Consider the following 24,106-nt stretch of genomic DNA (forward strand, 5'->3'; position numbering starts at 1 on the left):
CATGGGAGCCATCCCACCACTCCTCCATGATCCTGACAAGATCATAGCCCTGCAACTGCACACAGATCTCTAACTCATCATGTTTTTTCCCCATGCTGCATGCAGTAGTATGCAGGCACTTAAGCATGGCACCCCAGCATGTTGAGTTCCCGGAGAGGATTTGGGGGGATTTTTCACAGTGGTGGCTTGTAGGAACCTCCTTGTCCACATGCAGGTGCTGGAGGTGACCCCACCCAAATCCCATTTTGTTGACTTTGTGATCCCTTCCCATCACACCACCCCGTGCCCTTTGCTCAGCAGTCTCATCCATTGCTCCCTCAGGACTGTGGGTCACCTTCTCCCTCCCCTGGGTTTAAAGCCCTCCTAATGAGGTCAGCCATCGTATTGGTGAAAATAGTTTTACCCTGCTTAGTAAGGTGCTTCCTATCTCCCAAGCAGACAGTGGTCTGCAGACAGGGTCCTGTGGTTGTAGAACCCAAAACGCTGTCATCAACGCCAGCTCTGCAGCTACTTATGGACCTGTATTGTCAGTGCCCTCCTTGCAGCCTTTCCCATGCACTGTCAGGATTGAGGAGGACACCACCTGGGCCCCCACGCCCTTGACGGCCTCCCCCAGAGCTCTTTAGTCACTTTTGATACTGTCTGGGTTTCCCCTGGCAGTATCATTGGTGCCCACATTTATTATAACATTGCCTCTGCTGTTTTTCCCAATATTTATCCATATCCAGAAATGTGGGTTGATTTGCTTTTTGTGCTTCCTGAACTACAGATGCAGTTATGTGAATTCTTGAGATGTTTTTGTCCTCCAAGTTTCTCTGGGATTGTTAGTCATAGTTTTATTTATGTATAAAGATTTTCTTCCCCCCCTATTACTCATGTGTAGATCTTCAGATTGCCCTTCTAATTTTCATTTTGTTTGTCCTGTAATTCTGCTGCTTTTCTGTTTCCACAGTTCTAGCATATTTAAGGCTCCTCACTGTTTCCTGTTGGGGGTATATAATGCTCCATTGTCAAGTCAGGTGTGTCTCTGCCTGCTTTTGAAACTAAATTAAATTCATTGTCAAAACCTGGACTTGTGTAATAAAATGATATTCTCCTTTGTCAGATGGACATTATCTTCATTAGTGTTTCTTCATGGGACAGCATTCACTGTGCACTGAAGCCAAAGGTCATGTTTCAATGCCAGGAGCCATAACTCCAGAAAGTTAATTCATCTATTGTGAGCTAAGCCTTTATAATAATCTCCATCATCTCTTTTATGAACACTTTGTCGTCACTTCTGAATGGCTGAAGATCATACCTATCGGTATCAGTAAAGTTCCCGAGAGTGAGAGGCAAGGGGCAGTCCTTCTTGAAATACTGTAATATTGGACTCCAGACAGACTTTTTCTGAGATTTATGAAAAGTGGACAAGAAATTCTTTCTAATTGTAGACATTCCAAAATGTGCCTAATTCTGACAGATTTATGTTGTTTCCAGAAACTACTTACTATTTCAATTATGCCTTCTCAAAAAGCAATCATGATACTTATTGTCTTTTAAGAGCAAACACTTAAAGATGCAAAAATTTGAGAGAGCATCTCAAATATAAATACATGCTTAGACGTTGACAAGTTTTTAGCTTTCTGTGTCTTCTCAAATTTTTATTCTTTAAAATTTTTTTCTCCTTTCCTGTCCTCAAAGGTCCCAAATAAAAAATCAAGTAAAACCAAAGCAAATGTAAGAACAAATAGCGTAATAACTGATACTTCCAGGAGGTCTTCTAGACAGTTTTTCTTACCATTGTTGCAAAGCAACACTGAGAGGAAAAAATACAATCTTTGTGTAGAGTGGGCTGTCATTAGTATAGGGTTTTGTCCAAGCTGAAAGGCTGATTTGTTACATTTGCAATGAAACAGAATTCAGGGCTCATGTTGAGCTTTTTTGCTAGCAGCTGATCTACAATGTAGACATAAATAAATAATTTCTTACTGCATTCAGTATTGGAATTCTTTGGGACATCTTTCTGTAGTTAACCAATCCAAAATGTTTCTATTTGAGCTTTTGATTTTGAGGGGAAAGCTTTGTATTTTATGTTAGTTAAACTTGAGATTTTCACTGTAGGCTGTTTCTCTTTGTAAAGAATAGATCTTTAAGAAAATAATTTTGTCTTTGGGGCATTTACTTGCCCGTAAGATTTAGCTGAAGGGCTGTAACTAAAGCAGCTTAACTGGAATTTTCTGTTGCAGAAACAACAACAGTAGATATAAGCCTCAGTCATTAGTTTAACCTATGCTATAATGAAGCTGGATTTGAAATCTGAACAGCTAAGCTTGTGCCAAGTCTTGACTTCAGTCTTAGATGTCACACTACAGGTAGCCTTCAGGAGGTGGGTCCTTGCCCTATGCGAATTAGTGAGTGCTTTACGCTGTATTCCACAGAGTCAGAATTTTGCTGTTTGACTAAAATGTCAAAATCTGTAGTGCAAATTTGAAGACCTCACAAGTGTTAAATTTTATTGAAATCAGTGATAACTAAATGTAGTGAACATATAAGGGAATATGAGCCTTGACTTACAATTTTTGATCATCTGGAAAAAGTTGTAAGGGGATAAAAACCTGAGCTCTTCAGTATAATAATTTATTTTTAATCTAAAGTATGTATGAGAATTTTTTATATTAGCAATATTTAGTTTCTGAAACTCAGTTTCTCTGAGGCATTTGCACTGTACATTGATGCTTATTTAAAAAAAGATGAAGTGAACATTATGAGCTGAAATTTTTCTCAGTTGGTCTTGGTTGTCCCATCCAGTTTCTGTTCTTCCATTCTAGGTGAATATGAGGCTACAAGAGACTAATACTTAGGATTGTAAGAACTTTGGAACAGCAAATCTGCCTTTTTGATAGAAAATACCCTAAACCAGTTTTTTCTGGATGGCTCTGTTGTACTGTATGTAGTGAAATCTCGAAAGAGTTTTTATTAGAAATTGAAATACTTGACTTTCTAGAATGTTTTAAAAAGAATGCCAGGCTTTTCTTTGCAAATGTCAAACTTTCATAATTGAATTTTGCAAGCTTCATAATGCTGTTTATGGCATGACATATTGTATACACAGTCAGTTTCTATAAACATTAAACAGTTTTGTCAACAACTGATGGCAGTAGAATTATAATTACACCTATTTATGAAATTCATTATACAGATAATGAAAATTGGATGTTTTCCTCTGTGCTAATTGACATGTAGAACAACTGTGTACTCTGCCTCACTGCATTTTGCTGCTTTAAAAAATAAATTACAATATGGAAATAATACTGTAGCTGTGTTTCTTGTATTAATTATAGGTCCAAAGGCTGTATTTAATAGTTGAGTGTATATGAAAATTTGATTTATTTTGCAATTGGTTGAGGTGTTCTGCTGAGGAATAGTGTATAGCAAAGGAATTTAGTCCTCAAGGCAGATGGTAAAATGGGATAGTTTAGCCATTAATGAGATTTCTGAAAGAGAGATAGTATTGATAAGTCTCTAGTTATGTGGTTGTGATCATTTTTAGTGTAAATTTTCAGTTCAGTTTGACTGTTGAAGGCTGTTTGTTGTGGTTCATAGGTCAGAAGCCTGTACTGATTGCAGATGGTATAATTTGACATACACTGATTTTTGGTAAGCTGAAAGCTGGTAGGGGCTGTATTTTAAAGACATGCATGGATGTTGTAGGTTTTAAGCTCTTAAACTATGACATATGGAGATAATTTTGGATTATGTAATCAAGGGCATGCTTGAGTAGGAGTGGCCAAACGTACAATAATCCAGCATTTCTCCCTCTGCTACCACCTTGTCTCCCTCTTCCTGTTTCCCTGGCCAGTGTATCTCCCAATGGAACGGGCCAGGGCAAGCAAAACTTGGTGTTTCCAACTCTGACTTCCAGCTGCCTTGTCCTCTCCTCTTTCATCCAGTCCCTATGCTATAACTACTACTTGACCTCGTCCCTTCCAAACCCTCTTCAGTCACCTTCCGTTATTTCCCCATGTTCACGTGCCTCTCATTCTCCAGAAAGACCTTATAGTGTATATGTCTTGGTCTGCAGACGACCAGGTTGACACTGTAGCCTACTGTATTTAGAAACTGAGTGTGTATGATACTTCAAGTTATTCTGAAATTAGTTGAGGTGTTCTGCTGAGGAATAATGTATATAGAGAAGGGATTTAGTCCTCAAGGCAGATATGAAAATGGGATTGTATACCATCCCATTGTATTGGTACACTGGTGTCAGACATGCACGTTTGGTGGTATCTTACTTCTGGGATGTTATTCTGGGTGTGATGTATTGGATTTTTTTTTCCTCCAAGTGATCTATATTTAATTTAGAAATAACTATTGCAATGTTTTTATGTTTTGGGGAAATAAAAAAATTACAGTCTTCCCAAGAAACATGAGTTTTGATTGTTTGCCAAAGACAAAACCTGTTATCTCTGGCAAAGGTTTTAGAGAGAGTTGAGATTGTTGTCTCTCCAAAACAGTTTTACAGAAATTTTTAAACTTTCATTCATACCTAAATGAAAAATACTTCTCTGGTGACAACTCTGGAGATGTGTTTTGTCTTTGTTGTGCAGAGTAACTTTGTTCATTTAGCTAAACTATGGTGTAAGGAATCTGTTCCTTCCACATATAAAATTAGGTCAGCAGTTAGATTGTTTTCAATTAAATGACAGACATAATATCCTTTTAAAGTAATTTTTATTACTCTGTGTTTAAAATGTAGCTGACAGTGGCAAGGTAGCAAATGTATAGAGAGCCATATGAGGGGACAAACAGACAGCTGTCTCAACTTCATGGTGATCTGTTACCTAGGGAGTTCTTGAGTCAGAAGTGCTGTCTCTCTTAGTTCTTAGTAGCTCTTCAGGATTTTTTTTGTGTACACATGTCCATTCACTATTAAACCACATAAGTTTTTCATGCTTACAGTAACTTTGACCAAAAGATTGGATAGGTTAGCTACAGGCTAGTTGAAGAAGAATGTCCTTTGTTTTTAACAAAGTGCATACTATTTCCATATAATGCCTTACAGTTGTTACATTGGAAGAGGTTGAGAAGGTCTGTTAACTGTGTGTCCCCTCTCACATGTTGCTCCTCAGTCTCCTGGTGCTTCAGGAGTCCTCATTTTAGTAATTCCTTCTGGATTTCTTGTGTTTCCTACCTTTCTGATGCTTGATGTCCTTCTGTAAACCTTTTTAATTTCAAATTTCCTCCTTGAGGTGAAAGAACTGCATACTGCTTTATGTGGATTTAATCAGTGGCATAATAATGCTGTCTAGTCCTTTGCTAAATAACATCTTGTCTGATGGCTGCTGAACACTGAGTTAACATTTCCATCAATATTTCTGTACTAACCCAAAAATCTCATTTCTGAGTACATTCAGCAACCTTAGAACAGATTACTAACCTTGAATACTTTTTTCTCCATATGCATCTCTATAAATATTCACACTATAATTTACCATTTTGTAATTTAATCAGTACATGTTAATTTTTTTTTCCAGTTCTGCATATTTGGTTCCCCTATTTGCTTCCTTCAGACGGCATCTTCATCGTCATCTTTATCACCTCATGTATCAGAACCCAACTGGTGTTCCTGGGGCACTCCATTGAGTGCCTACTTCCTCCTGTAAAAACTACTAATATTTCAGCTAAAACTTTCTTAAGTTCCCTTAAAGTTCCAAAGCTAAACATCATCCAGTCCTCATAATTTCTTCATATTTCATTTATTCTCTAACCTCTTCTTCTGACACCTCAGAAGAGGGAGATTCATTGACTCTTTCATAAAGAGACATTTCAGCCTGCAAATCTCTTAAGGTCTTTCGTAGTGAATACAGATACAAAAAAAATTTTTTTTTTCCTACCAGCTCCTTTTATATAGTGACTGTCCTTCACATTTTCTGACAAGCTTGCTGACTCCAATGTATATGAAAGAGGATTTGTTACTGTTTTACAAGTTTTTCCCTCAACTTTTTTTTGACATGCCTTAATGTGTTTATGTATTTTAATTTACTGGAGTCCACAATCCTTCGTGTATTCCTTATATGACACAATTTCAGCTTTTCAGGGTCTGCTCTCAAGCCTCTGTTCTGCGACTTAGTTATGAATGCTTCCATTTTCTTTTTTCTCAACTAGTTTGTGATAGGTGCTGGGAAAGTTAAAATATGTCTTTTTTATTACTTAAATTATTTTAAGATTATAAGAAATGTAGTGGTCTGAATGAAATTGGTTTAGTTAGTGTATGTTTATCTGTGCAGGTAATTGTGAATCTGCACTTTATAATTGCAGATACAGGATTCATTTAAAATGCCTTTAGTTCCTGAAAAAGTAATGAGACAATTCATAAATATCAAGAAGAGAACAAGCATATGAGTAAGAGCTTATGTGTCTCAGTAAGGAATCATGTCAAAATAATCTCATATCCTTTTATGACAAGGGCAATGCATGATCAAGTTGAAAATATCCTAGTAGAGGTGCAAAATTCTTTGCATAAAGCTGCTTGGAGAATGGTTGTTAATGAGGTCCTGTCAGAATAATGTATACTATGGGACATTGCAGGACATGTTGAGATTAGGTTTGGGTGGTCTTTCAGTGTTTCATTACTTTGTTTCAGACTTTGTTTATTAAATTCCCTGGCATCACTATGCCTTGAAGGGATTGAAAGTGCACTGGAGGGCAGCTGTAGAGTTAAAAATAATTTGATAAACTGAGAGATTAATCTCAAAAAAATAGTCTTACTTGACAGGATCAGATGCAAAAGCAAAAGTAGTCAGTGATGCCATGTTTGTATGGTATTCAAAAAAGACACACTTTATTTTTTTTTTAATTTTTTAAAATGAGCTAGAAGTATCTGGAATGTAAAGTTATTCTTTGGCTTTGAGCCTTGACTGAAGTTGCACTTGTGTAAGATTGTGAACCAGACAACTGCAAAAAGACAACAGGAGTTAAAAGGGAAGACCTGTAGGTCTGTGAGTATGAGCAGAAGAGGAGAGTATGTAATTTAATACATAAAGTTGGATTGCAGAGGATGGTAGAATCTATTTTTCATATCCATGGCACATACTAAGTAAGCAAGGGTTTAAACTAAAGCAATAAAGATGTACATTGGAGAGTGAAGGCAAAGGAGGGAGGTGGAGGAATGCTTTCAGCTAGTGTAGCACTAGAACTGAATGGTACTAGGAAGTTGCAAAGTTATCTGTCATTGGAGATATTAGGAAAATCATAAAAACATAAGCCACATAGTTGTGCAATTACTGTGGCACAGAATAGAATAGGTGACGTCTTGAAGTACCTTGTAGCTCTCAGGTTCAGCACTGAACTGCTCTTAGCACGAACTTGAGGACTTCTAGTCTCTAATATTGTGGAGCTGAGATTGTAGAGCCAACCTCCTTATCAGGATACCAACAGTGATAAGGCAATGTTAAGCTGTAGTAGAGAAGCTGCCCATTTTGGACAGGAGCAATAGTGTGAGAGTTCAGTTACTTATATGTAGACTGCACCATTGCTTTATTGGGATGATACGTAGCAGTAGAATTTTTGCTCACAACAAATGACAGATTTTTAATGAATCATGGATCTGACCTAGTAGGACATCGCTTATTTTCTTCATTTAAAAATGTTTATTTACTCTGAGGCAAATAAAAGATTAACTTTGTGATAGTCATGTGTATGAGTTTTGCTCTTTATTCTTCATAGTTATATTGGTTTTATACCTATGTAGATAGTGGTTTTCATATATTTTTAGATAAAAAATTCTCACATTTCTGCTCAAAGAAAATAGAGCATTTTTTTCTTACTTAGTCTTTTAATTAGAAACCCAAGACATTTGGTTTTACTAATGACCTGAAAATGGTCAGATTTTACCTTCTTCAGAGAACTACCTTGAAAGACTACTGTAGAAAAGGTGCAAATTTATCATAAATCTACTAGATTTATGTCATCTACAAGTTTGTATACTTTTAAATCACCACGTGCATTTTTCTTTTTTTGTTTTCTCTTAGGAAAGGAGACTGAGAAAGCCAAAGATCGGTGTGATAAAGCCACTATGAAGCTTCATATGTTGCATAATCAGTATGTGTTGGCACTGAAAGGAGCACAGTTACATCAGCACCAGTATTATGATACTACACTTCCTCTGTTACTTGATTCACTACAGAAGATGCAAGAAGAAATGATTAAAGCCCTGTAAGATGTATTCTTACATATTTTTAACTTGTGGAATTTTATATGTGTAGTATTCTAATTAATTTATAGGATTATTTGAAAATAATAAACTCTGATTAATTAATTGTATATCAAGGGATAAAAGAAAAGATGTTTTCATCTTTCAGTTGACAATAATTGTGCATAGAAAAGTCTATTCAAATAATGCAGACAGTAGTTTTGAGGGGTTATTTAAATATTCTAGCAAGACACAGTCTTCTCATAAAACTTTAAAATCTTACAGATTAACTGCAGTGTTTATAGCTGAGCCCATGCTTTGTCCATCAGCTGGTATACTACACCAAGTTTGTTGCCTCTCTGGAAGTCTTATTTTTATGAAATTCCACCAGCAACAAATTTGGTTTAAACTGTCCTACTGTCTTGAAAGTCATTGTGGAGGAGGGCCAGGCAGATGCATGGTTAATCATGTGGGAGAAGTAACAGGATCATATAAACCTGATCTCACTGTAAGGCATCCAACCTTAAAAACACAATTACCTTTTTCCTGAAAGATCATTTTTTATATGATTTCAGAGAACAGACAATGAGGACTTTAAGCCCTCTTTTCTGGTTTGTGAGCACTATGCTGCCTCTTTGTCTTTCCTGAAGAATGGGAGTTGGTTAGGGAGTCTGTTCTGTAGGTCTTTTTCTGGGGTGTTATTTAAAGCACTTAGCCTAACAGAAAGGGCAGTTACTTTTTTTGTAGGTATTGTTCATTTAGATGTGAGGCACTCTTTAACTCATCTTCTTACCTTCTCTGAGGTCTACATTCATCTTGACTTCAGCACACAGGAAGTGAGGGAGAGTTGGGGATTTCACATTTTACATGCCTACGTGGTGCAGATACCATTAACTGCCCTATACAATATCATATTAATCTATTTGATTCTTGTGCAGGTATTGAAATGAAATAGACCTTTGCAGTAGTCTCTGTACAGTCCTTTTAATCTTAATTTTGTATGTAAAATCACAGCACAAGGCTACAGTTAAATTTGCGTGCTGTAATTAAGGTGATTTTTCAGAATTGTGAGATACGATAATTCACGGAAGAGTTTTATGATGGAACAAGAACCTATTGAATCTGCTTACCTTTGCTATGTCTGGAGTAAAAATCTGTAAAAAAGTATTTTTGACACTACAAAGACATTTTTTTGTGAGATCTGAATGTATTGGAAAATTACTCCTTTCTAGTATCTTTGGTGTATAAAAAGAGGTGGTGATTTCAGGTGTAGAGCTTGGTGTGCCCATCTGGGTGAAACATACTTCCTTAATAATCCTGATTTTGCAGATGGATTAGTTTGGTAAACTTGAAGAAGTGCAGATTAACGTTGCTAATGTTTGTTTCTTGTTTTTGTTTTTGTATTTTGTAATTGACATAGATTCCCTTTCTCTTGATATGGCATTACTGTAGTTGACATTCACCTGTCTTTTCGTCACGCTCTTTGAACTATTTTCTGGAACCTCTTTACACATGTTGTTCACAGGCAAGGCAAGATTTAATGCCTTCTCTTGTCTTTTTTCTCCTCAGAAGAAGTATTGAAAAAGTCCAGTCACATAACTTTTTTACATAGTAAACCTAACTTGAGATCTTATCAGGAAAAATCTGTTAATACTTTTTTCTCTGCATGTTCCTCTGGGCTGGCCAAAATTCATCAGTATTTTAAGAAAGCTCACCATGCTTCAGAGCCTGGCAAGCTAGCAAGTTTGTCAAAGATAAAAATGAAGTAGGAAATTATTAGGAGGTTTCATTTATGGAAAACCAAAAGTTAAAGAGAATAGGGGGGTGTTCTGAGGATGTGTCATTGGATGCTATTAAGAGTAGTGGCACAATATCACCTATTCTTTTACCGTTCCCTATTCATTTGGTTTTTCCCACTCTTGGAAGCATGTAAAGACAAGGCTGGGTGGCTTGTACTTTCTTACAGGAACTTCTTGCTTGATTTTGTTTCTTCTTGTACATATATGCTAACTTGTGATTTATGCTTATTTTTGCCTGAATGACCAAATCATAAAATAAATCTATGAAAGAAGATAGTTAAAATGATGAAGAAAACCAATTTTTAAAGGAAATGCACACTATTTTTGACTGATTTTGCCTTATGCCAGAATATGTTTATTTTGTTAGTCAGAACATGAAAAGCTGTAGTGTAGGTTATAACAAGCATAAGTCCTTTGTGAAGAAGAGCGTCATCAATGAGCTGTACACATTCCTTTTCCTTGTAATCTCTACAGGTTTTAGTTTAGCTACCCTTTATGTAGATGCACTGAAATCAATACAAGGACCATGGTTTTAGAGACTTCTCACTTATAGCCAATCTGTAAAGAACAGGCCACAGTTGATCTGTTATTTCTTTGAGTAATATATTGTCTTATTTTTTCCCTTTTTAGCCAGTTGCAACAAGAGTTTGTAGAAACAGCAAATTGAAAGTTTGAAGCATCTTCAATGCCATCTATACCTTCAGTGCCATGTTATACACTAGAATTTTTTTTCCTCTCTAGAAAAGGAATCTTGGATGAGTATAGCCAGATCACCAGTCTTGTAACAGAAGAAATTGTGAATGTCCATAAAGAGATCCAGACCTCAGTTGAACAGATCGACCCTAACTCTGAGTATAATGACTTCATAGATACTCACAGGTATAAATTTTCATCTTGGTGTGCATGCTAATGTTTCTTCTCGAGAAAACCCTTCATTAAACTGCAACACTGCTTAGGTGATCAGAGTTGAATTTGTTTCTCTTTGGTTCCTTTTACATTGTTACTTGTAAAGCTTTATCGTAGTTTGAAAATTGTCCTACTTGCATGTACAGAAAGCTGGCTAACAGTCAGGTTTTTAACCTGACTGTTTCTTTAACCATCCACCTCTTTAGCTGGCTCTAGAAAAACAAAATTCCAGTTACCGTTACTATATGTGAAGAGCTATAACTTTGGTACTGACAGTCCAGATTCAGTGTGAGCTAATTTACTGTGTATTTGGATGCAGTTTGCATTCTGGGCTAAACTAAGTTTCTCTGCTTTATTTCTCTTACTGCCCAAATTCTACTAAGTGAACTACTAAGTGAACTTTAGGTACTTCTGTGTAATCTGCAGTTATTGCAGGTTGAGCAATGCCTGAGATTACAGAGTATGCAGATAATGCAAGGAAGTTTTTTACTTTAAAAATAAACTGTTTTTCCATTTATTGAACTGTTACTCTGTATTAGTATATGCAGAAATAGTCCTAAGACTTCTTGCATTATCTTTTTTGTTGTTATGTGCAAATTGATAATTGTCACGTCCAGGTTTATACCAGGATCAGCTAAGAGTGGACCCATTCACATTGATACCCCTTGAGAACCTTGGTTATGCTGTGATCTTTATTCAAAGAACTGTATGCCATTTTGTTATCTGGGATCGTTTTAAGACTATGTTCTTTATTCAAAGGAAAAAGAATATCCAATTGCTACCTTTTCTTTCATATGTAATTTTAACTATATTGTAGTTATTAAAATAATCGAAAACATAATGATTTGCTTTATGATCTACTCAAAGATACATGTTAATTTTGAAAATATAAAATTTATTTACTAAATTAGGTCATCAGAAGTTATTGAACAAGAAATAGAGTTTGATACATCTTTACTAGAAGAAAATGAAAACCTTCAAGCTAATGAGATCATGTGGAATAATCTAACAGCAGAAAGTTTACAAGTCACGTAAGTCTTTCTTTACAAACCTTTCGTCCTTTGGAAATGCTGTTATACATTATATCTAGGCTCACTCAGATCATTGCATAGCTGTGTCCTCATTTTTAAGGTCCAGTTTATAAAAATAATATTTTCATGCTATAGAATCTTTCCTGTGCTGGTTTTATTGTTCCTTTGCACAAAATACTCCTCCCCAGTCCCCCCCAAAAACTTCCCAGCACTTTCAATATATGTTCCTCTCCTTGCCAGTTAATTTATACAATGCCCCAAATCCATCATTAATCCTCCTTGGGAACATACTGATTCATCTTCCCAAAAGTGTTTCCACATTCAATACTCTAGGAAACATACTGAAATATTTTGATGAAACTGCTGAGTACAGTGATGTAGTCAGTGATTTAAATTGCCATGCAGAAAATTTTCATGAGTATGTGTATTTCACTTGTTTTGTAAGTGTTTGCTTTTGTTTTCCAAAGGAAATTCATACTCATTATTATAACCTTTAAAATACATTAACTTACTAACACAGACGTAGCTGTTGTATTGCATTTCATGGAGCTTTCAGCTGTTCACGGTGATAAACTACCTCTCTATGTATTTTGTTAATATATTGCCTAGTTAAATCTTCATTACTTTTACAAACTTCACCTTTAATCATTTGTTACTGGGTAACAAATCTCCTGCTGAGGTTATTATGTTCTTATTATATTATCAGCCTCAACTTTTGATATAAAGTGGTCTGATGCAGTCGCTTGCGAGATTGCAACTATTAATTATACGTTTAATTATTTTTATATTGATCATAGCCTTTAAAAATGGAAAATTTAGAATTTCATTGGTTGATAACATTTTTGTTGTCTCTACTATATTTCAGTCCATTTTTGACCTATTTGAAGTTTTTTTCCTTTAGAAAGCATAAATGATCCAAATAAGATATCAATGGTGTGGTGTGGGGCTTTTTAAAATTTTTTTTAAATTTTCGTCTGCTTAATCAAACTATGACCCTTATTTCTTGTAGGTTTTTCTGGAAACCAAAATCATAGTGACTCCTAATAGCAGTGAGGTATTTTAAACGTAAACACATTGCAGTGTCTTCTGCAGATTATTCTAATCCCTGTGTTTCCTCAACATGACAGAACCTCTGGATTTTATTAATTCCTTTTCAAGGTCATTAATCATCCTTTCTTTTTTTCCTGTGCAATCTGATTACTTTTCATTACTTTATTCCTTGATAGGTGTTGAAATAACCTTTTTAATATGAAGTTTTAGCCTCCTTTGTCAGACGACTCCTTAGTCCTGAAGCAGCTTCATCTTTCTTATGAAAGGATCCCTTCATAATGAAAGCCCCTCCCTTCCTTTTAAACATGTTTCTGTTTATAATATATTCTGCATCATTACTAAATTGAGATTATTCCTGCTTAAACTATGTAAATGTTGTACATCTAGATGTACTTCAGTGCAGAAATAGGAAAAATATATATACTAAATCTCCCTTTTCAATGAATTATTACATTTTTTCAAAGATTGTGCCTTCCATAGCTCTAAAAGAGAAATAACTTCTTGTTTGGCTCATCTTCTGTATGCCATTGTTTAGAAATAAGACATCAGCATGTCTAAGTGAAAGAGATGAAATGCTGCTTTTCTAGTAAATTATTCTAATGAAATGCATATTTGTGTTTATAAATGTGTGTCTGCATATTTGCCTATATATATTAATTTTCAATACAATTTCCGGTGTGTCCTGTTACAAATCTTGTGTTCATCCGCTTTAAATTCTTTTGTGAATTTGAGAGAGAAATTTTATGGTGTGATACTATTTTTGGAACAGGAATTAAATAGCTCTTTTAAGTGTTGCTGTCTTTAAGGTATTCACTTTCTGCTATAGATATACTAGGACTCTGAGCAAAAAAGTTTAACTGTATTAGGTCAGACCAAAGATCGACCTAACCAACTTTCTCCTCTCTTACAGTAGCCAACAGGGAAAAGTCTAGAGAGGAGAACAAGAACAGGATGATTGTGCAATGCTGTTTCTTCAGAATCATGTCTCAGCCTCCCATAATTTTCAGCTCAGAAATGTTTTGAGATAGAAGTAGTATTTGTTTATAATAGCCTTAGGGGTAGTTTATAATAGCCTTAGAGGTTTTTTTCTTTCATTAATTTGTCCAGTCAGTTTCAGTATGTACAAGTATCTGTTGTCCACAGAATTTTTGTTCAAGCAATTCCAGGGATTAACTTCACATTATGTGAATCTGCTACTTCTTAGTTTCATTTTATGGCTCTTAAGCCCTTGCTTTGGAAGAGAATAGGAACAATCTACTCCTTGCCGCTCATGATACTGTAAACTTCTGTCATACTCCTACTCCGTGATCTCTTTTTCAGAGCCACTTTTAGCTTTAGTCTGTCCTTTCACAAAACTTACTCATATCCTTTATCAAGCTTGTCATCTTTATTTGAATGTTTTCAAGACTACTGTATTGTTTTTGAGATGAATGACCAGAATTGCACAGGTAATCCAGATGCATAGTTTAGAGAGAGGCATAATGAGGTTTCCTTTATTCTTGTTCTGCTTTATTTTCAGCAAATCATTCTGTTTGATTTTCTGACCACTGTAGTGGATCAAGCCAGTGCTTTCATGGAATCATCTACCATAATTCCAAGATCTCATCTCTGAGTGGTAACAGTCAGCTTAGAGCCATTCACTGCATAAATAAAGCTTTGGATTGTTTTTCCCCCTGTGTATTTGCTTATTTCAGTATGCATTGAAATTAGTCTAAATGACAGTCCCGTTATTGAATATCATAAGATTCAGAATAATCCTTTTGTATTCTTCACATTCAGCCCCTTCCCCCTACCTCAAATAACTTTGTATGGTCAGCATTCTTTGTCACTTTTTAAACTGTCCTTTTATTTGGATTATTATGAACATATTAAGCAGTGCAGATTTTTGTGAAGCTCCACTAGCTCCTGGCAATGTAAAAACTGTTTATTCTTATCCTTTTGGTCCTTTTTTTTAATTGCTTTTTAGTGCAGGTGAGAACCCTTCCTTTTAGAACTGCTTAGTTCTCTCTAACTGTCTTTGCTCATATACCTCATTAACTATGTTTTAGACTATATTTTGTTATAGTCTTGCTTTAAAACCACTACAGGCAAAAAAACCCCACAGGTATTTGCATCAACATGTCTATGACTAGAAATTTGCAAGTAAGATAAGTATATTACATCCTTTATCCATAGATGATGACTTTTTACAAATCCACTGTGTATGTGCTGAAACAATAGAAATTTGACTGTTGATCTTTAGTATTGAAATCATGGCCTTGGATCTTCAAAATACTAATAATTATGTTTCTGTAGAGGAGAACTACCTTCAGTATCTACCAAATATAATAAATCCAGTACACATAATGGATTTATTTCACAGACTTTTAATGGATTCAAAGTTGTATATTAATTTGGAATCAGTAATTTTTTGTTGAATCAGTTGTTTTATTGAATATGTGAGGGAAAAATGACAGCTTTACATACATTAGTGTTTAAAGGTTTTAATAAAATATATTTCAAGGAAACATGATGAGAAAACTGGCTCACTTTTACATTTTTAGATAAGTTTATATTTCTGAATAAAGTTTTGACAGAGGTAATTAAAAGTCAGTGTTAACTAGCTAACCTTTCTAAGTAATGAGAGAGAGGTAGGACGTCTCCTGATAAATGTTGATGACTGTCATTGACTAATATTGAGATATTCTGAAAAGTGTAACAGAATAAAAGTTTATGCTTCAAGGATGCATGCCTTAAAAACTGAGAGGAGGCAACCATAATGAAGTAAGTGTTGATCAGTGGCCATATGAATTAGTATCCAAATTAATTTTAAAAAATCTTCTGACATATAAGTTCTGAAAGCACAAGCATTTATTTTTATTGATATTTGAGGCAGAATGGTGCTAATGACTAAAGAAATATGAAAGGCAGCTCTTCAGGTAGCCAGAACCTAGTTTGAGGATATCTGCTTTCTAGATATTTTTTGATCTCACTTTATGTGTTCTCATGCAATTGAAACCTGACAATTTGGGATTCTGTGGTTTTTAAAGCTAATAAGGATTATAGTGACTAACTGGTTAGTAATAAAAACCCTTTTGTAAACTGATTTTATCCAGGAGGCAAATACAAGGCCACAAGAAACTTCCTTTGGCAAACCACGACCAAGATGATACAAGGCAGATGCAGAGATGTCAGTTCTAGCCAGTTTGAATGAAAATTATTGTTTAAAACAAAAAATAGAGGTTGAATACAAGGAGGCAAGTTAGTTTAGTGTGTATATGGTTCCTTTGTTTTTTTTTCTCTAAGATAAATACAAACATCCTAAAGTATCTCAGAAGTTTTAGGGAGAACTACATCAACTTTCTATTTCAATCTGATGCTGCAATATAAAATCTGGTATTTTTGAAATGGTAAAAGATTATAATATGTTGTTTCTGCATGTATACACTCATACCTTCCAGTGATGAACAATCTTATTCATTTGGTTTTAATTTCTTGAATATTGGTGCTTGATCATTAGATGTAACATCTGCTTCCTGTAAATCAGTTGTTAAGCCAACACAATGTTGATTAAAATTTTGCTTAGAAAGCTGATCAAAAAGCAGTATCTGCAGTTACAAAATTGTTAATTACTTTTTTAGCAAGGTATTAAAAGAAAAAATTTAGTTGATATTAAATTGGAGAACCAGTGTAAGAAAATTGTCATTTCTGAGAAGTTCAGCATACAGATTGTGATAGCCTAAAAACAATAAAAATTTTTATTAAAAAGGGAGCTGTGGGGATATTACTTTGAGAGAAATGTTTTAAGTATTTCCCTTATCTCAAAATAAATACATGCAGATGCTTGTTCATTTGGGAAATAAACTTTTATCATTCACTATATAGCTTCTTTATAGTAATTTAAGTCTTCCAAGATAAGATCCAGGACTGTCTGAATAAAGAATATGTTTAATCAACATTGTATAAAATATATTGGGAGGAGAGAGAATTAATTCAACGTTTAGAATCAAATGATTCAGTTTGGTATATATGGACATGGAACGTGGCTCCTAGATATCTAGAGTCCATATAAATTACTCTCAGTTGACCTTCTGTGCCACTCCCCAGTCTGGAATGGTTTTGGGCAATAGATCTGTGCAGTGGTAAGTACTATACATATTTTGCCTTTTTTCCACTCTTTACTTCAATAACTTTTTTATTGAAATTGGCTTGAAAATACAGGGGAAGCAGAGTAAAATAGTTAAAGACGGATACATGAATGCCAAGGAAATTAGGTGTACATATTTATTTATTTATTTTTTAAAAATTGTTCTCCTGGCTTAACAATTACTTCAGTTCAACATATATTTTGATAGGCATTTTAGAAGTCATCATTATGTGAGCCATTTATCTGCATTGTTCAGAGTGCAAATGTTATCGTACGTTTGTTGACTTCTTGGTTATTGGAATGTTTGCCAGCATAATTGCAAAGTGTCAGTAATGGTTGTAATGTACAATAACCCCTTCTCTGTTAGTATTGAGTGTTCTTGGACAATTTTTATCTTTCCTTTGAGTTAACCATTACCAAAGATTGTGTGGCTTTAAAAAAGTTAATTGTAGAGAAAAATATACAGATCACTCATAACATAAATTGTCAATTTTTATTTTTGTTATTTCTAGAGATGAATACAGCCCAACTACTGATTCTGTGTATTTGTTTAACGTGCACTTCAGGACTTGGAAGGCTTTTGTCTTTCATAAAGCATCTCATAAATTAGCAATATATTAGGAAGGCATTAATTCACAGAACCCCTCACACATTCTGCAAAATATTTTCTAGATAGGAGAGCCTGCAGGCAGCAGGTCATTCTGTAACCTTGTATGTATACAGAGACTAGTATGGGATCTGTAATAATATGGGTTAATAACATAATATAAATGTATATCCAGAAAAAAAGATCACCAAGCACTGCGTAAGACAATTTAAAGAGTAATGCTCCTTTTCATCTTCAGGAAAAAAAAAGAAAAATGTTCCCAAATATATACAGTTTGTGTATTTGCAATGTGAGTTTCTGAAATCTATGTCTTACAGGTTAAAAACAGTAATAGAAGAACTGATTCAGACACAGCAAACACTTTTGAGCAAAGAGGAACTTGTGTTGGAACTAGAGAAAAAAATAGAAGAGTCCTCTAAGACTTGTGAAAAGAAGTCTGAGTAAGTTGAAATGAAATGTCAAAATATAATAATTTGAGGGAAAAGCGTCTATAATGCAATTCCTAAGACTTAAAAAAGAAATAACCTTCACTAATCTTGTTCTGCTTTTGTGAGAAGTGATTGTTGTGAAAAACAACAAGTTAGTTTCCCATCTCTAAAATAACCCTTACCCACTGTAGATCTCAATTTATTGGGGAACTGAGCAGCTCCATTAGTTTAATATAATTGTCATAGTGTTGGGATGGCTCAAGAACTGCACCTTTGGTTAGCATTATAACTTCAGCTTGATGGAAGAAGAGTGTTCTGGTTTTGGCTGGGATAATTTCTTCGTAAGCCATTTCTTGGCTGGGTTAATTTTCTTCATAGTAGCTAGTATGAGGCTACTAGCTTTTAGATTTGTGCTGGAAACAGTGTTGATAACACAGGGATGTTTTAGTTATTGCTGAGCAGTGCTTACACAGAGTCAAGGCCTTTTCTGCTACTCTCACCACCCCACCAGCGAGCAGGCTGGGGGTGCACAAGAAGTTGGGAGGGGACACGGCTGGGACAGCTGACCCCAACTGACCAAAGGGCTATTCCATACCATATGATGTCATGCTCAGCATATAAAGCTCGGGGAAGAAGAAGGAAGGGGGCGACCTTTGGAATTACTGCATTTGTCTTCCCAAATAACCGTTAGGCATGATGGAGCCCTGCTTTCCTGGAGATGGCTGAACGCCTCCCTACTGATGGGAAGCAGTGAATGAATTCCTTATTTTGCTTCACTTGCATGCATGGCTTTTGCTTTCCCTATTAAACTGTCTTTATCTCAACCCATGAGTTTTCTCACTTTTACCCTTCTGTTTCTCTTCCCCCATCCCACCCAGGGGGGGTGAGTGAGAGGCTGTGTGGTGCTTAGTTGCCGACTGGGGTTAAACATGTCAGGGAGTCAGTTCTGCCTCTCTGTTTGACAGAGTTCATTGTGTAGATATAATTTTGTGAAAGACTTTTCCAGAGTCTTATGCAATAATATGTTTGGAACTTGTCAAGTTAAGTTCATTCTTTGTTGCATTTTCTTTACAAAACTGAATGTAGATATGATACCCTGTAGTACTGCATAGTAAATAATAAAGGTGAGGGATTAATGAGTGTTTTACAGTGCCATAAATAAAACATTATTATAAAGAATTATTCTTGGGCAAGATCTTTAGGTTTTTTCCTATCTGACTAGAAAAAATATTCACATCCCAGTCTAAACTGAAGTTAATACAACAGATAAAGAAACATTCTGTCTGTAGTGATGTTTTTCTGATTCTTCTTGCCATCAGTCAAAACCTTACTAATTTGGTCATAAATATTAGTTTACAGTACCAGTGAATTGGAATGCAAGTCCTCAGGTAATCCTGTCTTCCTTCACTGAAGAAGTCTTGAAGCTCTTTGTTGAAGGCATCTTCTCACTTGATCCATTGGATAGTATTTCATTCATATCCAAAACTTTATGTATGTATATGGTATCAATGTTTTGAGTAAATACTTTCCTGTTCTTTCTTTGGTGAAGTTCACGTGTATTCCCAGTGTATTTTCCAGTTTTTTGGTTCTTGACCTACCTTCCTTGCTGCATCTTACTTAAAGGATAAACTGTATTTGAACTAGATGAGTTTTGTGGTGTTTTTTTTTTCCTCCCCTCAGTATTGTTTTTTCATCAGTTATCTTTCTCTGAAAATACTTCAGACCATCCCTGTGTTTCTTGCTGTGGGTAGGCTCCCTTGACTGATCCTGTAGCAGATGTTTATGCTGTTGAGGAGGTGATTTCAGTTTAGACTGCAACCAGTACCTGTAGGTCTTATTAAAAGGCATGAAATCTGCATTAGATTTCTAGTTGTAAGATAAGTTTCCCTGCAATCACCTCAGTTCTGATTTGTCATTGGTCATGCCTTCCTCCAACAGACCCCATTTTCAACTTTTAACTGCAGTGCAGAGTGATCGGGATGTTTTTGCACGTACTTACAGTCCCTAGAAGATCTTGTCCAACTATTGCATGTTCTTCACTGCTGTCATAGCATATGGCACTGGCCTCAGTGCTGCAAGGCAAGGTGAAAAGTAAAGGTAGTTGAGCAATAAATGAAAGCTTGCCTCTTGAGCCAGAGGTCATTCTGTTGGTGCAATGCAAGTCTATCATTAGGAAAGAAAGTGAGGAGGTTCACTCCTAACGCAGGAGCTCTAGACCCTATGTTGTTGTTGAGCCTCACCCAAGGTGCTGAGCTTCACCCTTCAGTGCTGAGAAAATCTCCTTGTCTGCTTTATCTGGGCAAAAGCATGGTAAAAGTCTGCAAAATCGTGTTTTCTGTCCCTTCACTTGAACCAGTTTGCACTCCAGCTGTCTCCCTACTTCTTTCTGACACAGCTTCAGTACCACAAGTTCTGAGTTGTTTATTGACTTCACAGTGGCAATCTGAGTTGAGGCTTGAAAGAATTTCTCAGTGTCTAATTCTGGCAACACTACAATTTGATCTTTGCATGTACTGCACTTTTCATTAAGGCATGTGCAGAAGTGTATCTCCAGGCCTCTGATTTTGTGTTCCTCCTCAATATTTAGCTGTATTGGTACTATTATCCTGGCACCAATATCCTTTTTTGCCTTCAAATGGCAATATCACCTGCAACACAGAGAGAGTTTTAATTATATTTTATTTATATATGTATATGTCAAGCATACCATCTGCCCTCCCGACATGATAGCATGTGTAATATTTGGTTTTTGATTTGGTTCACCTTTTTATCACTTCCCAGCCTGTTGCCCTCTTCTGGTCTTGCAAGGATTCTTCACACAAGATCTCACTCTGTGAGGTTTCTAGTAGCTCTTGCTAGCCACAAGGACTATAAAGTTTGCACTCATGCAAGCCATAGGCAAATAATTTTATAGCTTCCTAAGTCCTCATGCATAGATAGAATGGGGAGCATGCTATGTTGGATTTGAGTAAACCAATTAGACAATAGTTGATCTTGCCACAGGTCAGGAAAGAGGACAGCTCGTGACTTTTAACTTGCAGGGTATGTCTTGTTATCTCCAGATCATGATGAGTTGAAACCATGCAGTGTTTGGGATGTTGTCATTCTAGCTAATGTGTATTCACCAAAGCCCTGCTGATGGTGGAAGGCCATCATTTTTGCAGGTCGATCTCTTTTTTCTCTCTTAATGAGGACCAGATGAAAGAACATTATCTTGAGGGTAATGCCAGGATAATTGTTCATTTCTTTCTTTTAATGTTCATGCTCTTAAATGTGTGTAGTCTCATGCCAAACCTCAGTTTCAGGTCCTCTAATTGTGTCTTCATAGGTCATACTTATCCTTTTTACATGAATGATCATTCTGCTGGTTGTAAGGAGTTCTGTTCTTTGGTGACTGAGTACAATGCTCATCTACAGGGGTATGATTTTTATCTTTCCCTGCCAATGAGGATTTTATGACAGATGGTTCCCATATCACTTTGGAACCTGTTTGAATAGTCATTTGGCTCAGCATCAGTTTGTGAAGGAACAATCTCAATATCAATGACTTTTGAGTTTACTTTTTTCTCCAAGGGTAGGGCTTGCAGGAGGGTCTGTCTTCCAAGGATTATCCTGAAGATACAGAGTGTCAGAATACTGTGATTTTTCTTGACACTGTCCTCATTCTTCATAGTTCTGGTTCCCTCTACGTCCTTCATCTATTCTTGGAGACTGTGAGAACTCTGCATCTCTTTTATAGACCACGTGTCGCTGGGCTCCAGCTGAGTGCTTTTAAAGCTGTCTGTGTTGTACTGTGGATGGTTCTGTCTGTTAGGCAGCTTCTGTCCATCTTTGGTTTTGGTGTTTCTTGGGTATAATAGAGTCATCTAGGTACCTGTAGATGTTCTAAGTGGCCTGCTTGTCCTTCAATAATGCTTGAATTATGTCTGTTTTAGAGTATTCAGGGGTATGAAGGATATTAAGAGAAAAGCCATAAAAACATGCAGAAGACAAGAAAAAATTGCTTTTAGCTCCTCATGGAGTTCAATTTATTTAGCTTCATAAGAAAAATGTTAGACTGCAGTCCAGAAATACTTGCGCAGTAGAGGACCTTTCAGTCCAGAAGAGACAACAGATATCTCTAACTTGACACCAGACAAATTTATACTGGATGTATGGTGAGTTTAATAGTGCAAATTATTGTTACAACAATTATGTGGATTGCAGCAGATTTCTCATCACTGGAAAACATAACCTAAAAATGCATTTCTTCTCTAAAGGATGGGGAACCCTAGTGTTTATAAATTCAATCGAAAGTGGATGAAAATAGTAGTTTCATCTATATTTATTACAACATAATTTTTGTGATAGATTGAGAAAAGAGAATGGCAAAGTAGGTGTTCGCTTGCATTGTCTAGTAGCTTTGAAAATTTTCTAAAATTACTTCATGTGTTCATGCCTTTGAACAACTAATTCTGTTGAGGAATTTTTGTGCTCTTATAAAAGTTTAGTAAAATTTCCTTCATTAAATGAATAGATAAAGTGAACAAAGAAAACCAGGTTCCAGTATTGAATTGTGGGGTTTGGGTTTTTTGTTTTTTTGTTTTGTTTTGTTTTGTTTTTTTTTTTAGCTTTTATGAAACAAAGTATGTATTGTAAATCATGTATATTTTTAATTTGTTTCTTATTTTTCTCTGCAGTATTGTACTCTTGCTGAGCCAAAAGCAAGCGCTGGAAGAACTTAAGCAAACAGTTCAGCAATTAAGATGCTCTGAGGCAAAATTTGCAGCCCAGAAAGAACTACTGGAACAAAAGGTTCAAGAGAATGATGGGAAAGAGCCACCACCTGTAGTGAATTATGAAGAAGATGCAAGATCAGTCACTTCTATGGTAAGTTTTACATCTGTTTTACTGAATTGTGCAGCCTTGCTATCGTACTTTAGTCCTGGGATCAAAGTCTGAGGATATTCACAGGGACGACAGAAGTGAATAAACTTTACTTTGCATTTGTGGAGACTTGTTTAGAAAAACAGTTCAGTTATGTGATTTTTTTTTAAGTTGCAATAACTTGTAACACCCTCTGTATGTCTGTGGACTTGGTTTGGTCTTCTGCACACTTGATGCTTAGATTCTCATTAGATTATTTTGTAATCACAAGTGTAAATCCTTAAATAGATTTAGTAAACATGACTGAGTAGCTATTGGTAATTTCATTGGCTGTGTAGAAGAAATACATTCACAGTTGTATATGGAAAACTAACAGTAAAAGCTGTTGGAATCACTGCGCACATTGTGTAATTGAGAAATGAATTTTATGTACTGTAATTACTCTTTTCTTTAAACAGAAACAAACACTGGTTTCTTTGCAACTTATTTTTAAATGTTTACCTGCTCTTAATAATCAAAAGGAACTCTCTGTGCTATTGATGAGACCCCATGTAATTTAAATAAGTATTTTGCTAATATTTTGTGTGACTTCCTTTTCTCAATTTTATACAGCTATGTGTGGAAATAGTAGGCCACATAAAAAAGCAAACAAACAGTACCTTTTTACTAAAGGGACAAGCAGTAGTGTTTGCTTTTATGGATTATGTTTGACGTATATGACATGCTTGTGACTTGTTTTCTTTAGAGGTTTAGCCTGCCATTTCTTTTGGCCCACAGAGCAGTAGCTCAGTGAAATGATAAAGAAGTGGTTGTATCTGAGAGGAATGGTTTTGTTTTCTCTATCTATTTGTGGAACCAAGTTTGTTTTTTCTTCCATTCCCATTCTACAGTTATACTTAATTGTCAATATTCTCTTTCTTCCACTACTACTGTTTAATATTTACAAGGCACTTGCACGTGGTTGCCATTTTCACTGGTACAAAACTTTATTTTACAAAGCTTATATGCTTGTCATGATCTAGGAGAAGTTGATAAAGCACCAAAAGATGGAGAAGGAGAAAGGAAGGATCAGGATAATGATTGTGAAAGATTAGGAGGCTTGTAATCTTTTGGGGTAGGC

At 35.6% G+C, this 24,106-nt stretch overlaps 1 protein-coding gene across 9 annotated transcripts in view; it reads left to right on the plus strand.

Annotated features, from left to right (window-relative positions):
* The window catches only part of FER (FER tyrosine kinase), a 200,385-nt gene that overhangs the window by 35,832 nt on the left and 140,447 nt on the right, over positions 1-24,106 (plus strand). For 7 of the 9 annotated variants that reach the window (XR_012042274.1, XR_012042277.1, XM_072860242.1 and 4 more), the window contains exons 6-10: positions 8,013-8,196; positions 10,714-10,851; positions 11,790-11,909; positions 18,010-18,132; positions 22,800-22,989. Coding sequence is in view for 7 of the 9 variants with exons in the window: in XM_072860242.1 (XP_072716343.1) it covers positions 8,013-8,196; positions 10,714-10,851; positions 11,790-11,909; positions 18,010-18,132; positions 22,800-22,989 (755 nt within the window). In the remaining 2 variants the exon portion in view is untranslated. Of the gene's footprint in view, positions 1-8,012; positions 8,197-10,602; positions 10,852-11,789; positions 11,910-18,009; positions 18,133-22,799; positions 22,990-24,106 lie in introns of those variants that run through there. The other 2 variants (XM_072860247.1, XM_072860248.1) reach the window with 2 other exon arrangements.

The sequence above is a fragment of the Ciconia boyciana genome, chromosome 4 (genome assembly GCF_034638445.1).
Source record: "Ciconia boyciana chromosome 4, ASM3463844v1, whole genome shotgun sequence".
In the NCBI taxonomy this organism is placed as follows: domain Eukaryota; kingdom Metazoa; phylum Chordata; class Aves; order Ciconiiformes; family Ciconiidae; genus Ciconia; species Ciconia boyciana.